Source organism: Nomascus leucogenys, chromosome 12 (assembly GCF_006542625.1).
Source record: "Nomascus leucogenys isolate Asia chromosome 12, Asia_NLE_v1, whole genome shotgun sequence".
NCBI classification, from domain to species: Eukaryota; Metazoa; Chordata; class Mammalia; order Primates; family Hylobatidae; genus Nomascus; species Nomascus leucogenys.
The window spans coordinates 51393573-51407894 of NC_044392.1; the positions used below are offsets into that span (position 1 = coordinate 51393573).

The window sequence follows — 14322 nt, forward strand, 5'->3', positions numbered from 1 at the left end:
GTCTCAGACTCCACCGTTTCCTCTCCACTTTTCCAGAATTGTGTGTGTTCTCCTTTAAGGGGCTGGGCATCTCTCCCGCCCTCTCCAGAGTCGACTGAAGTTTCCGAGGAGACTTCTCAGGCTGGGCTGGACACACCTTTCCAAGGACCCCCAAACACTGCTCTGTGCACGTCAAATGCTCCTTTCCCTTTTGTCCAACCCCCTACCCCTCTCCCTAACTCCCCTCTTCTCAACAAGACTCAGCCTCTCCCCGAGGTGGGTGAGCATCCTTGAGGTTTCCCACCCTTAACTGCTGTGTCCCCGGATGGAGCCAGAGAAATGTGGTGGGGGGGCCGGGGCCAGAGTTTCAACATTGTCCCCCAGAAGGAGGAGCCAGAGATGGGGGTAAGGAGAAGGAATTTGGGGGGGTGTCGGCAAGAGGGTGAGAATGGGGATGAGGTGGAGATAAAAGGGGGAAGCAAAGGCTCTAGAGGAGGAGGAGGGTGTGTCTGTCCTATCAGCTTCTGCTGATGGAGCCTGGTCTGTCTTTCTCAGTCTCAAGTTCGTTGTCTCATTATCCATTAACCAGCCCCTCCCTTTACTGTCTACCAGCCCTGGTAGGTCTGGAGCTCCCCACAGACACTGATCTCAGTTTCCTCTGAGAGTGTGAGTGTAGGCCTCTAAAGGCAGCTGCCTTTGGGGAGTTGGGGAGCCTAGGGGTTAACTCTAGACCCCCCTCAACTCTCTGGACCAAAGTCTGTCCAGGAAAACAGGATGCCGGAGCCCAGGAGTCATCAGCCTAGCAGTTGCCTGGCCTCCAGATGCCTCCCAGGTAATAATGCCCTATCACTCTCCAAAGACTCTTCCAAATTTCATCCTACACCAATCTTGTTTCATGCCCTCACCAAAGATACCTCTGTGTTCCTCTCCTGGCTCAAAGTACTTCTGCCTGAGGCTTGCTGTCCTCGCTGACAGCCTCTAGAGCTGGCTGAGAGCTGGACCTTGACATTCCTTCTGTTTCCTTGACCCTGTTACCCCTTTTCAAATTTACTTATTCAATACATAGGTAGTGCCTGCTATGTGCCACGCCCTGTTCTAGGCTCTGTTCTGGTTACAGAAATTTAAAAATATATATCTTTCCTCATAAGCTTACATTGTAGTGGGCTTTGGGGAGGATTTTAATCTTCCCTATTTAGATCTCCCTTTCTTGGAGGGGTGGGTGTATCCAAGTGTGGGCAACACTGGGAATAGTCATAACAGGGCTTCCCTTCTTCCCCTTTAGGGGAGCAGATCCTAGCATGGGCCCCAGGGGTGAGGAAGGGCCTGGAACCGGAATTGTCTGGAACCCTGATCTGTACCAACTTTAGGGTCACCTTCCAGCCCTGTGGATGGCAGTGGAGTCAGGTGAGATGGTTGGGGCAACAGAAATGACAGCTAGTGGGAAATGGGTAGGGGAGTCTAGCAGGATTTAGACAAACATTATGGGTTAAGGGCTGTCTCTTGAATGTATCATTGATAATCAGTGGGAACTCTCTCTAGGGTGGTTGCCCCCTAGAAGGGGTTGGGGCTGCCAGGGTAGGAAAATGAGGGCGATTTCAGATGTCTACCCAGTCACGTGCTTCGTCTAGGATACTCCCTTGAGCAGTGAATACGATTTTGCCCTGGTCAACATTGGGCGATTAGAGGCTGGTAAGTTGGGGGGGTTCGGTGAAGGGGTTCACTGGGGGTATTGGAACTCCCTCCTCCTCATCCTTCCTCTGTTCTCAGAAAACAGCAGGGTTGGAGTGGGATGGGCTGGAAGAGTCCCTTCTGGAGGGACTCTGGTCCATGGTTACACTGTTCTGTACCTCTTGACTTCAGTGAGCAGCTTGTCCCGAGTCCAGCTCCTCCGTCCAGGGTCCCTGCTTAAATTTATCCCTGAGGAGATTTTGATTCATGGCCGAGACTTCCGGCTGCTCAGAGTTGGTTTTGAGGCTGGAGGCTTAGAGCCTCAGGCTTTTCAGGTAAGAGGCCCCTAACCTGAGGCTTCCTCCTCACCCCAGAACCTTGGGATCCTCTCCCTGACAATTTCTGAGACTCCTCCAGCCCCTGGGATCCTCTCATCATTCCCCCTGCTTCTCTCAAGGAAAGGCTAAAAGGCTGGGATAAATGATTGCGTGATGAGAGTAAAGGGCCTGCGCTCTAGCCTTACTCTGTTAATTACCAGCAGTGTGACTATGGGCAAGTTTCCTCCTCTGAAAAACCAGGATTCCTCCCAGAATCATCATTCTAGGATTCTGTGGTTCCAGATTTGTTCTCCCGACCCCAGTCCCCATGACCTGAGGAAGCCCCCTTCTCTAGGGACTGTCTTCACTGTTCTTCTTCATTCTTGGCAAAGAGAGTGGAGCAACACATGGGCTCCATTTCCTTCTTTTCACTTACTCAGCCTAAGCCAAAAGGATGGAATGTCTTTTCCTCCACAGGTGACGATGGCCATTGTCCAAGCCAGAGCTCAGAGCAATCAAGCCCAACAATATTCGGGGATAACCCTGAGCAAGGCTGGTGAGTGAGAGTGCTTTAGGGTAAGGAGGAGTCTGAAAAGGCAGAGGATGGCTGACAACAAAGAGCTGAGAAGCTGTCTCTGATTTTCTCCTTCCTCCTCTGTGTCTCACTCCTGTTCTAGGCCAGGGTTCTGGCTCCAGAAAACCACCAATTCCTCTCATGGAGACAGGGGAAGACTGGGAGACTGAGCGGAAGAAGCAGGCAGCCAGAGGCTGGAGGGTCAGCACGGTCAACGAGAGGTTCGACGTAGCCACCAGGTGATCCCCACTGCACCCCAACCCTGCTGCTCTCCCAATCTTCCCTTAGTTCCTTGATCCTCTAAAGCTAGGACTTTCCACAAACTCCGGCCTCCTAGGACACCCACAAAGCTATCTCCCTTGCCTCCTAGATCCCTAAACCTGAAATCCCATGGAATGGTCCCTCTGAAGCAGCTTCCTTGTAATAACAGCTTTACATTTATAATGAAGTCACTGAGCCAAACTGTAATATCACTCTCATTTCACAGCCTCCCCCGTTACTTCTGGGTCCCTAACCGACTTCTGGACAGTGAGGTCAGGAGAGCATTTGGCCACTTTCATCAGGGCCGTGGACCGGTCAGTGTGAGGGTTAGGGTAATGGCTGTGGATTAGAGGATCATGTGGGCCAGGGACATCGTGGAGGGAGGAACCTCTGTGAGGTCAGCGTGGGGGCAAGGGTAGCGTGGAGCTAGGCATTTCTCCCACAGTGACCCTCTTCTGCCCCATGTGAAGCGCTTGTCCTGGCATCACCCTGGGGGCAGTGATCTTCTCCGCTGTGGAGGCTTCTATACAGCCAGTGACCCTAACAAGGAGGATATCAGGTGAGGGAGGCTTGATGGGAAGAATCAAGGGTTAGGTGCTCAGGGCAGACTCCTCTTATTTCCTGACTCCCTCCCCTCCAGAGCAGTGGAGTTGATGCTCCAGGCTGGGCATTCAGATGTTGTCCTGGTAGACACTATGGATGAGCTGCCCAGCCTTGCAGATATCCAACTTGCCCACCTGAGGCTGAGGGCCCTCTGCCTGCCTGGTGAGAATAACCTTTGACCCCTCACCCTCACCCCTAGGTCTGCTGAGCCTAACCTGGTTTACCCTTTGCTTGCTGTAGATGAGTAGCTCTTTAGTCTAATGAGCCTGTTTTCTTTCCTTTTCCTTTTTTTTTTCTTGAGACGGAGTCTTGGCTGGGCGCAGTGGCTCACGCCTGTAATCCCACCACTATGGGAGGCCAAGGCGGGCAGATCACTTGAGGGCAGGAGTTCAAGACCAACCTGGCCAACATGGTGAAACCCCGTTTCTACTAAAAATACAAAAAAAAAAAAAAAAATAGCTGGGTGCGGTGGCCGATGCTTGTAATCCCAGCTACTTGGGAGGCTGAGGCACGAGAATTGCTTGAACCCAGGAGGGGGGTGAACCGAGAATGTGCCATTGCATTCCAGTCTGGGCGACAAGAGTGAAACTCGTCTTAAAAAAAAAAAAAAAAGGCAGACGAGACGGAGTCTCCCTCTGTGGCACAGGCTGGAGTGCAGTGGTGCGATCTCGGCTCACTGCAACCTCCAACTCCTGCATTCAAGCGATTCTCCTGCCTCAGCCTCCCGAGTAGCTGGGATTACAGGGGCCCGCCACCATGCCTGGCTAATTTTTGTATTTTTAGTAGAGACGAGGTTTCACCATGTTCCCCATGTTAGATTAGGCTGGTCTCGAACTCCTCAGGTGATCCACCCGCCTCAGCCTCCTAAAGCGCTGGGATTACAGGCATGAGCCGTCATGCCCGGCCAGTGAGACTGTTTTCTACTCACCTCCCATCTCTCCCACCTCTCCCACAGACTCACTGATTTCCTGTCTTCTTGACCCCAATTTATTCTTTTTTTAAACAGCTTTATTGAAACATAATGTACATACCATAAAATTTACCCTTCACTGAAGTATACAATTCAGTGAGTTTTATTATATTTACAATGTTGTACAACCATCATCACAGTTTAATTTTAGAAACCATCCTGGCCATTTACAATTACTTTTCATTCCTGTTCTTAACCCAGCAGGCTATCAACCTGAATCCTGAATCCTGAGTTCTAATCTCTTTGCCCTTCTGATCTTTCTACCCTCTATCAGATTCATCTGTAGCTGAGGATAAATGGCTTTCAGCCCTGGAAGGAACACGATGGCTGGACTATGTCAGGTACTCCCTCGCTTCTTCTAGCCATCATTTATAATTCAACCTTCCTCAACCTTCTGTTAACTTGGGGTCCTAAATGGCCTTTCTTTAGTTCTCCTCCTCGGTTTCCCAAGAAGACTGCCATTTTCTGCTCTTTAGAAGGAGGAGGGGTAGGATTTGGAGTCGGCCTTATTCCATCCCATGACCCATCACTCCATTCCCCTAGGCTTATCATTCTTCCTCCCTCTTCCTCACCTGCTCCTCCAGGGCTTGTCTTCGAAAGGCCAGTGACATTTCAGTGTTAGTGACATCCAGGGTTCGTTCTGTAATACTTCAAGGTGAGTTCCTTGGTTAAGCCCATTCCATTCCTTGCCTCTTTTCTTTACCCACCTGACCAGATTGCATTCAGGGAGGGAGACCCATAAGGCTTCTTCCTCTCCTGTTCCTGGGAACTACCTGCGAGCTCTACTCTCATCCTTCAGTGTTACCTCTGCCTCCCCATCACAACTTGTGGTCCCTGACACTAGGATGGTCTTAGCTCCTTTGTTCCTTTCCTTCCATCAGTGGATGGGGACTGGGGTTGGGGTGGGAAGGGCAGTGTGGAAGCTGGTTTGAGAATTGTGATTCTGCCCCTTACATGTGAAACTGGGTATTTCTATCCGGGTGGAGTCTAGGAAGTGAATCATTCAAGGTCTTTGTTTTCTCTTCACTTCTATGTGCTCTCTCAATCCTCCTACCCCAAACCTTTCCCCTCTGTGCCTCTCACTTCTCCTTGCCGTATTTCTCTTCTCATTCTCTTCTGCCCTAGTTTCTTGGACCCCTCTTCTTTGTCCCTTCTTCCTCTTTATCACCCAGAGCGCGGTGATCGTGATCTCAATGGCCTCCTCTCTTCACTCGTCCAGCTGCTTTCAGCCCCTGAAGCCCGAACACTGTTTGGCTTCCAATCACTAGTGCAGCGAGAGTGGGTGGCAGCTGGACATCCCTTCCTGACTCGGCTTGGGGGAACTGGGGCCAGTGAAGAGGTGAGAATGATTCGGGATGGCATCGGTGGGATATTACTAAAGAAGTAAGAGAATGAGAAATTATTTTGTATAATCCATTGGAGGTGAATCCGGTCAGAAGGGCCCCGAGGTTAGGCTGAGACGAAGATCCTGATGAGTGAGGCCTCACAAGCCCCTGCTACCCTCAATTCAGATTTTCATTCCCTGACCTCCATAGTGCCCCCTATTCCCTGTGTTCCCCATTCCCTTATCATCTCGTCATCCTCCCTCTTTCGGTCCCAATAATCCCTTCCAACCTCTTCTTTGCAGGCTCCGGTGTTTCTCCTCTTCCTTGATTGTGTCTGGCAGCTCCTCCAGCAGTTTCCAGCTGATTTTCAATTCTCTGAGTTTTTCCTTCTTGCTCTTCATGACAGTGTCAGGGTTCCTGACACCCTTACCTTCCTGAGAAATACGCCCTGGGAGCGCGGAAAGCAGAGCGGACAGGTCAGTGACTTCTATTTTTGACTTGTGTTTTTTTTCCCATTGAGATGTACTCTCTGAAGTTTGGTCTTGATTTGTTTTATGAGAAGTGAGGTCTGTGAGTGGGGAGGAGGAGATTTATTCTCATTTTCAGGATGAGACTTTTGCCCTACATCTTTCCTAGAATAAGAGGTGAGAATCTCATGATTTGTCTCTAGATGTGGGAGGATTGTGTGTAACCATCCTTTTTCTTGCTTCCTCTGTCCAGTTAAACTCCTATACACAAGTCTACACCCCAGGATACTCCCAGCCCCCAGCTGGGAACTCTTTTAACCTGCAGCTGTCTGTCTGGGACTGGGATTTACGCTATAGCAATGCACAGATACTACAATTCCAGAATCCTGGCTATGACCCAGAACACTGTTCAGATTCCTGGCTCCCTAGACCTCAGGTGAAGTGTCTAAACTTCCTAAAATCCCTTGACGTTCCCACAGGCTCATGCTACTAGACAGTGAGAAGTGAAAGACACAATGTCTTGAGTTCCTTAGGGAAAGCTACACCACTACTCTTCTGCAGCTGTCACTTACAGTCCCTGGGTGTCCCTAGGAAGACAAAAGTCCTAGAATAGCACAGAGGGCACCCTTTTTGTCCTTCCTCAAGTCTGTCTACTCATCTTCCTGTCTCATGCACACATAAGTTGCCCTAAAATCAACCTTAATCAGCCCTGAGGCCTAGTTGAAGCCTAATGAGGAGGGTAGAAGAGTTCTCATGGGGAGGCTTGTAGTTCTAGTCACCAGTGCAGTAAGTGGGTGGCAGCAGGACACCCTATCCTGATCCAGATTGGGGAAACTAGGGTTATCTGGTCTCTCCGTTGCCAGTGATTTCCTTTTCCCTTTAGCCAAGCTTCATGGTTCCTGGACCCCCCAGTTCTGTGTGGCTCTTCTCTAGAGGAGCATTGACCCCCCTGAATCAGCTCTGTCCTTGGCGGGACAGTCCCTCCCTGCTGGCAGTCTCTTCTCGTTGGCTCCCTCGACCTGCTATCTCCTCTGAAAGCCTGGCTGACCAGGAATGGGGTCTCCCCTCACATTGGGGAGCTTGCCCTTTACCTCCAGGGCTGCTGCTGCCTGGGTATCTGGGACCCCAGATCAGGCTCTGGAGACGCTGCTACCTGAGGGGAAGGCCTGAGGTCCAGGTAAGAAGGGAAAATAGACTGGGAGTGGGAGAAGGGACTTAACTCTGCTGAACCAGAAGAACAGGAGCTGGAAAGGCAAGGAGCTGAAGGCTGGGAGGACTGGGAAGTGAAGTTCTACTCCTCTTGGCATCAAACAAGGTTTGGGAGTGTAGGAGGTGTGGGAAAGTGCTTGTGACTTAGATTAAGTGGAATTTAGGGCATAGCTGGAATGGGAAACAGAATTAAAGACACCAGAAGTAGCAGACAAGCAGGGGGCCAGACCTACAACAGTTTTCCTCTCTGTTCCTCTTTGCCTCCTCCCCAGATGGGCCTCTCAGCTCCCACAATCTCTGGCCTCCAGGATGAGCTATCCCATCTTCAGGAGTTATTACGGAAATGGACACCAAGAATATCTCCTGAGGATCACTCCAAGAAAAGAGATCCACATACCATTCTCAATCCCACTGAAATTGCTGGCATTCTCAAAGGCAGGGCAGAGGGGGATCTGGGGTAGAGGAGGGTTCTGTCTAATCTTTTTTTTTTTTTTTGTATCTGGACTTGCAGCCTCAGCTTTCACACTTCAGCCCTTAAGTTCACTAAGAAGGTCTGAGTTTCTGCTGCAAATGGTAGTGTTAACTGCTCCAACTCTTGTCTTGCTTAGTTCCTACAAATATTTTTGTTTCTTGTCATTTGAAGGATTAAGAAACAAAAACAATCCAGAAATTGATCTTTTTAAGCCAATTCCATCCCTTCTGGATAACCAGATGTTAAATCATGAGATCAGAGATGCTGTTCATCAGTCCCAACAAGATGGCCTAGAAATCGCATTCTCACCTCGCCTTGTTGCTGCTTTAATTCCAAGTTCTATTTCTTCCCTTATAGTTTTCTATGGGAATGAGGCGGATACAGGAAACACCCTGTCTCCTCTGTATTTTTGTAGTGGAATTTCTATTTAAGGGGCTCATTAAAGCATAGTATTTATACACATTGCTGGCATTGTTTCTTGTGTTTGAATAAAGGATTCTCCTAGGTAGGAAAGTGGTGGGGTAAAAGGTGTGTATGATCCAAGAGAGGAAAGCATCCACAATATTATTGCTAAGGAAATAGGGGAACTGGGTTTGGTGAGGCCCTGCAGAATTCAAGTGCAATTTGGGGAAAGGGTTCTCTTGTGTGTGTCTTCCATTTAGAGGCAGACGGGGCCAGAGTGTTCTAGAGATCCAGACTCTAGAGCTCCGATCCCATCCACCCCTCAGCTGTGGTCACACGCCAACTTGGAGCAGCCCTCACCTTCCCCATGCAATTACGACGAGGTGAGCGCGGACGTCACTCCAGCTCGGACGTTTCGCAGTCTCCTCCCCTGAGGGAAAACCAAATACCTCCAGCCCAAATCAGGGCTGTGAGGCCAAATCTGCAAGAAGGCCGCAGGCGAGATGGAAGGCTCCCTCTGCGCCTGAAAGCAGCCAAGTCCTCGGGTTGGGGCGAACTCTTCAGCACATCGTTCTCTGGACAACAAAAGAAGAATCACTGTCCACAAAATATATTAAAACTGAAATTTTTGTTCTTTTAGCTTTCGAATTTACATTTTTGGGAACAGTGTGATTCTTTCAAGTCTAGCAGTGCATTCAGAGGGTCGGAGCGTTTCCGTTCCGCCCTCCTCGCTAAGACCACTAGCAGCGACACCTCAGGACGAGAGTCTAGGACTCTACCGCCCGATCCAGGTTAAGTCTGGGAGGCTCCTAAGATGGCTGCAGCCGCTTCCAGGAACCTCCTCTTCCGCGGCCCCGCCCACCGCTACGTCCGCCTTCGCCCCGGAAGTGGAAGTCGTGCTGAGGTCAGAAGGCGGAACCGCTGCTGGGAGACGGCGGGATCTATTTCGCCATGGCTGCCGGGCCGATCTCCGAGCGGAACCAGGGTAACTGGAGGGGGAAAGTCTGGAATGGGCTCAGCGTGGCTAGGAGGCCCCGACTACAGCCAGCAGTGCCTCTGCAGGGGTGGGAGACTGGACTCCTCCCTTCCCCAGAGGGCGCGAGACCGGCCCCATGCCTGTTGGGAGCGGGGTGGCTGGGTGCTGGCTGAGGCCTGTGGGTGTGATACTTATGTCCGGTCCCCTGCTGACTTCTCACTCAAAAAATGAAAAAAATCCACTCAGAATACTAAATTAGACTTCAGAGGATTCCCGAAGTCCTGGGAAGAGAGAAATTTAAGGGTTTAAACTTTTTTTTTGCTCCTGTCCCCTACCCCGGTCCCCAGTTCCCCTGGTTGGGTTCCATCTTCATGTTTCCATCACCTCCTTTTTTCCCGTTACACTCTCACCCTTGCTCTTTTTGCTCCCTCCCTTCAGATGCCACTGTGTACGTGGGGGGCCTGGATGAGAAGGTTAGTGAACCGCTGCTGTGGGAACTGTTTCTCCAGGCTGGACCAGTAGTCAACACCCACATGCCAAAGGATAGAGTCACTGGCCAGCACCAAGGTGAGTACATGACAAGGGGCGAATTGCTCCCGGAGGGTCCCAGCAGTATTCACAACTGTTTTGGAATAACTTGAGCAACCTAAAGATTTTTTTCTTTTAAACCTCTGTTCAGTTTATTTCTGGAACCATTCTTTAAGTAAAGTGAGGTTGTTTCTTTCTTGTTCTTTGTGATTAGAGGGTAGATGAGTTTTACCCCATTTTCAGTCTCTTCACTTACGTTGTTAACCTCCCCTTCTCCACTTCTCCAGGCTATGGCTTTGTGGAATTCTTGAGTGAGGAAGATGCTGACTATGCCATTAAGATCATGAACATGATCAAACTCTATGGGAAGCCAATACGGGTGAACAAAGCATCAGCTCACAACAAAAACCTGGATGTAGGGGCCAACATTTTCATTGGGAACCTGGACCCTGAGATTGATGAGAAGTTGCTTTATGATACTTTCAGCGCCTTTGGGGTCATCTTACAAACCCCCAAGATTATGCGGGACCCTGACACAGGCAACTCCAAAGGTTATGCCTTTATTAATTTTGCTTCATTTGATGCTTCGGATGCAGCAATTGAAGCCATGAATGGGCAGTACCTCTGTAACCGCCCTATCACCGTATCTTATGCCTTCAAGAAGGACTCCAAGGGTGAGCGCCATGGCTCAGCAGCCGAACGACTTCTGGCAGCTCAGAACCCGCTCTCCCAGGCTGATCGCCCTCATCAGCTGTTTGCAGATGCACCTCCTCCACCCTCTGCTCCCAATCCTGTGGTATCATCATTGGGGTCTGGGCTTCCTCCACCAGGTAAAGCTTTTGGTTAAAATACGTTTGTCTTAAGGTTGGGGGAGAGGGTCAGGAGGAAGAAAAAAACGAGTCTGAAAGGGGGACAGGGGACATTGAGTCAGTAAGTTGATGGAAAGAGGACTGAGGGGTGATGGTAGTAGTGGAGAAGAAAGTTGTTGGGTTTCTTGAGGAGGGTGAAGTTGGTTGACTTTTCTAACATTGCTTTTGATTTTAGAGCACTGGGAGGAGGGGGAAAGAGCTCACCCTGCCTGGAGAGGCCAGAGCGGGACAGGCTCTTTAAAGACATTTTCTCCTCACTACCATTAACTCTTCCTTTTTCCATTCTGTCTATAGGCATGCCTCCTCCTGGCTCCTTCCCACCCCCAGTTCCACCCCCTGGAGCCCTCCCCCCTGGGATACCCCCAGCCATGCCCCCACCACCTATGCCTCCTGGGGCTGCAGGACATGGCCCCCCTTCGGCAGGAACCCCAGGGGCAGGACATCCTGGTCATGGACACTCACATCCTCACCCATTCCCACCGGGTGGGATGCCCCATCCAGGTAGGTGTGCTTTGTTGGGAAAGGGAGGGAAGAGCTTGGTAGAGCATCTCTATTATCACTCACCCTGCTGCCCTTTGTTCCTCAACAGTAACAGTTTCAGAGTTTTCCTTTCCTTCAGACATTCTATTAAAAAAACATACAAAATACTCTCTAACATCTATCACCCTGAATCCATTTCTTAAGTTTTTCTGACAAGTAGACTCTACTTGCCAGTTTTTATTTCTTTAACCTTTAGTTCCATTCTCTTCTCTGACTCCACCTCAAAGTGGTGACCTAATTGCCAAATCTCGGGGACGCTTCTGCTCCTTATCTAGTTTGACCTCTGATGTACTTGAAACTAGTCGTGTCCTCCTGTTTGAAATTCTTGCCTCTTTTTGCTTTTGCTTTTCTAGATCCTCCACCCCTCTCTCTGACTCCTTAATCTCAGCTACCGTAATAGACTCATGTCTACTTGTTCCTAGATTTTTGTGCTTGTTTCTCTTTTCTGCATATATCTATAGTTTTAATTGGATATATACTGATGCCTCCTAGATCTGTATCTCTAGTCCATAGCTGTTGACATTCCAGATCCTTAATGCTGCTACTTAATAGATAGCATTATTTTTGTATCCCTCTCCTTCAAACTCATTCTTCCTCTAGTGTTCTTTTTTTTCAGGTGCTTAATTCATGAATCTGAGAGCTATGTTTGACTGCTCCCTATCACCCCACTCTTAATATCAAGCCTTATTTATATCAGTGGCATCTCTCCCCATGGCCAGTGCCCTAGTTCAGTCTCTCATTCCTTCATTATTTTACACTTAATTTATTGTAGTAATTTCCTGCTACTTTGACTCCAGTTTTCCCTAACTTTGATCTACTTTCACAGGGTAGGTTTTTTAAGACACAGATGTGCACACACTTGCTCAAAATTCCTCTGTTGCTCCCTTTGACCTACAGAGTAAAACCCAAACTCATTACCATAGCATTCACAGCTCTTTATGATCTGGCCCCTGCCCCTCATTTCTATAACTGCATTTTGCTCCTGATTACTGAGTTAACTGGCGTTTCCTGGAACATACTGTGCTGTTTGCCACACCTGTGACTTGCACATGGTAATCTTTCTGCTTGGGATGCTTTCTTCCCATGATCTTATCCTCCTGAAGTATTCATCCTTTAGAATTAGATCTTTGCTTAGACAGTATGTCCTCTGCTACTTTCTCAAGTCCTATCAACAGAGTTATTACTCCACTTGTTATATACTTTATCATTACTATTACAGTACCTAAATCATGGAATAAGCAAGCAAAGAGGGTAAGGGGTTGATTGGTTGGTTTGTGCTGTTGGAATAGGGTCAACGATAGGGAGCACTTTTTACCACCCTTCTTTTTTTATTTATTTTTTTGCTGATGAGGTCTCACTCTGTCATCCAGGCTGGAGTGCAGTGGTGTAGTTTTGGCTCACTGTAGCTGTGACGTCCCAGGCCCAAGTGATCCTCCCACCTCAGCCTCCTGAGTAGCTGGGAATACAGGCACACACCATCATGCCTGGCTAATTAAAAGTATTTTTTGATAGAGATGGGGTCTCACTACGTTGCCCAGGCTGTTCTTGAACTCCTGGGCTCAAGTGATCCACCTAGGCCTCCCAAAGTGCTGGGATTATTGGCATGAGCCACTGTGCCCAGCCAGCCTTATTTTCTATACCCTTTTTTCTATATAGTTCTCTTTCTGATGTCACTTTCTTTCTAATTTTGTTTTCTTCCTTTCTCTATTTTCTTTGCCTCCTTCTCTTTGTCTCTTTTCTCCTTGTGTCTGTTTTATTTTCATAGGGATGTCTCAGATGCAGCTGGCACACCATGGGCCTCATGGCTTAGGACATCCCCACGCTGGACCCCCAGGCTCTGGGGGTCAGCCACCGCCCCGACCACCACCTGGAATGCCTCATCCTGGACCTCCTCCAATGGGCATGCCCCCCAGAGGGCCTCCATTCGGATCTCCCATGGGTAAGTCGGCTCTAGCCACCTCCCTCATCTGCACCTATCATGTTCTTATAGCTTCTTGTAGGCACACCCCTTGTCCCGTGCCCTTACTAACTTTTCTTTTACTCCTTGCAGGTCACCCAGGTCCTATGCCTCCACATGGTATGCGTGGACCTCCTCCACTGATGCCCCCCCACGGATACACTGGCCCTCCACGACCCCCACCCTATGGCTACCAGCGGGGGCCTCTCCCTCCACCCAGACCCACTCCCCGGCCACCAGTTCCCCCTCGAGGCCCACTTCGAGGCCCTCTCCCTCAGTAAATTCGCATTTTCCTTCCTCCTGTTACATCTTCCCAATATCTTTTCTATTCCTTGGACTAATCAGAGATGCTATAGCTCCTTGGGGCTAAGGTACTAATCCCTTTCAGCACCCCCACTCCATTCTCCTTTTTAATGTAACTTTTTCCACAGGAGGTATTTCTTTTTTATGTTGGTCCTGAGCATTTTGCAAATGCACAGAGAAAATAAAACTAAACTCCTTGTTTATTTGTGGTGTTTTCCTTGACAACAGTAACTTTTTTCCTTTAAGAAGAGATGTCAGGGTATCATGAAAAGAATGGTAAGGTAGGAGTAGGAGCAAGGGTGCTTACTCCACATTTTAAAGGCTTATTCTGTAATGTGCTCTTGCAGTTGCTGAGCTTTGCTGTGCACTAGAGTAATTGTTTCCCTACATAGAGCTTATTTTCTAGTTTGGAAGATAGGGACCCAATATGTATAGCATAGGATCGTCATTTTTTTTTTTCTTTTTTTTCTTTGGAGACACGGTCTTGATCTGTTGCCTAGGCTGGAGTACAGTGGCACAATCATGGCTCACTGCGGCCCTAACCTCCCAAGCTCAGGTGATTTTCCCACCACAGCCTCCCAAGTAGCTGGGACCACAGGTGTGTGCCACCACACCCAGCTAATTTTTGTATTTTTTGTAGAGGTGAGATTTCGCCATATTGCCCAGACGGGTTTTGAACTCCTGGGCTCAAGTGATCCCCCCTACCTCAGCCTCCCAAAGTGCTGGGATTACAGACGTGAGCCACCTCGCCCAGCTGGACTATTGTTTTAAAGTGAACAGATGTATCTGGAGATAGTCTGGCAAAAATGAAGTAACAGGCACTAAGCAATTCATTGCAGCACTGTTACAATGACAGTAGATTGGAAACAACTCACATCTCCATCAGTAAAGGGATGGGTTGA

General features: G+C 49.1%; 2 protein-coding genes across 2 annotated transcripts; both read left to right on the plus strand.

Moving 5' to 3' along the window:
- The first annotated feature begins 86 nt into the window (after nt 1–86).
- On the plus strand, nt 87–8307 carry MTMR11 (myotubularin related protein 11). The gene is made up of 17 exons (XM_003259158.3): nt 87–384; nt 736–811; nt 1262–1383; nt 1608–1668; nt 1840–1982; nt 2442–2520; nt 2642–2777; nt 3026–3113; nt 3270–3358; nt 3440–3564; nt 4647–4713; nt 4957–5027; nt 5545–5711; nt 6000–6173; nt 6418–6600; nt 7048–7341; nt 7646–8307. Exons 1-17 carry the CDS (start codon nt 319–321, stop codon nt 7832–7834), a joined length of 2130 nt encoding a protein of 709 aa, XP_003259206.1. The 5' UTR covers nt 87–318; the 3' UTR covers nt 7835–8307.
- Nucleotides 8308–8614: 307 nt separating this feature from the next.
- SF3B4 (splicing factor 3b subunit 4) lies at nt 8615–13623 on the plus strand. Its single transcript, XM_030824672.1, has 6 exons — nt 8615–9232; nt 9662–9790; nt 10039–10581; nt 10915–11121; nt 12926–13099; nt 13211–13623. The coding sequence occupies exons 1-6, from the start codon at nt 9199–9201 to the stop codon at nt 13396–13398; spliced, it is 1275 nt and encodes a 424-aa protein (XP_030680532.1). The 5' UTR covers nt 8615–9198; the 3' UTR covers nt 13399–13623.
- The last annotated feature ends 699 nt before the right edge of the window (nt 13624–14322 follow it).

Excerpts from the sequence above, each read along its gene's own strand:
- MTMR11 (XM_003259158.3), top strand. The coding sequence starts at position 319 with ATGTGGTGGGGGGGCCGGGGCCAGAGTTTCAACATTGTCCCCCAGAAG. Across the intron at positions 1,384-1,607 it reads GTGGATGGCAGTGGAGTCAG|GATACTCCCTTGAGCAGTGA; the intron begins GTGAGATGGTTG and ends TGCTTCGTCTAG. Across the intron at positions 2,778-3,025 it reads AGGTTCGACGTAGCCACCAG|CCTCCCCCGTTACTTCTGGG; the intron begins GTGATCCCCACT and ends CTCATTTCACAG.
- SF3B4 (XM_030824672.1), top strand. The coding sequence starts at position 9,199 with ATGGCTGCCGGGCCGATCTCCGAGCGGAACCAGG. Across the intron at positions 11,122-12,925 it reads GGGTGGGATGCCCCATCCAG|GGATGTCTCAGATGCAGCTG; the intron begins GTAGGTGTGCTT and ends TTATTTTCATAG. Across the intron at positions 13,100-13,210 it reads TCCATTCGGATCTCCCATGG|GTCACCCAGGTCCTATGCCT; the intron begins GTAAGTCGGCTC and ends TACTCCTTGCAG.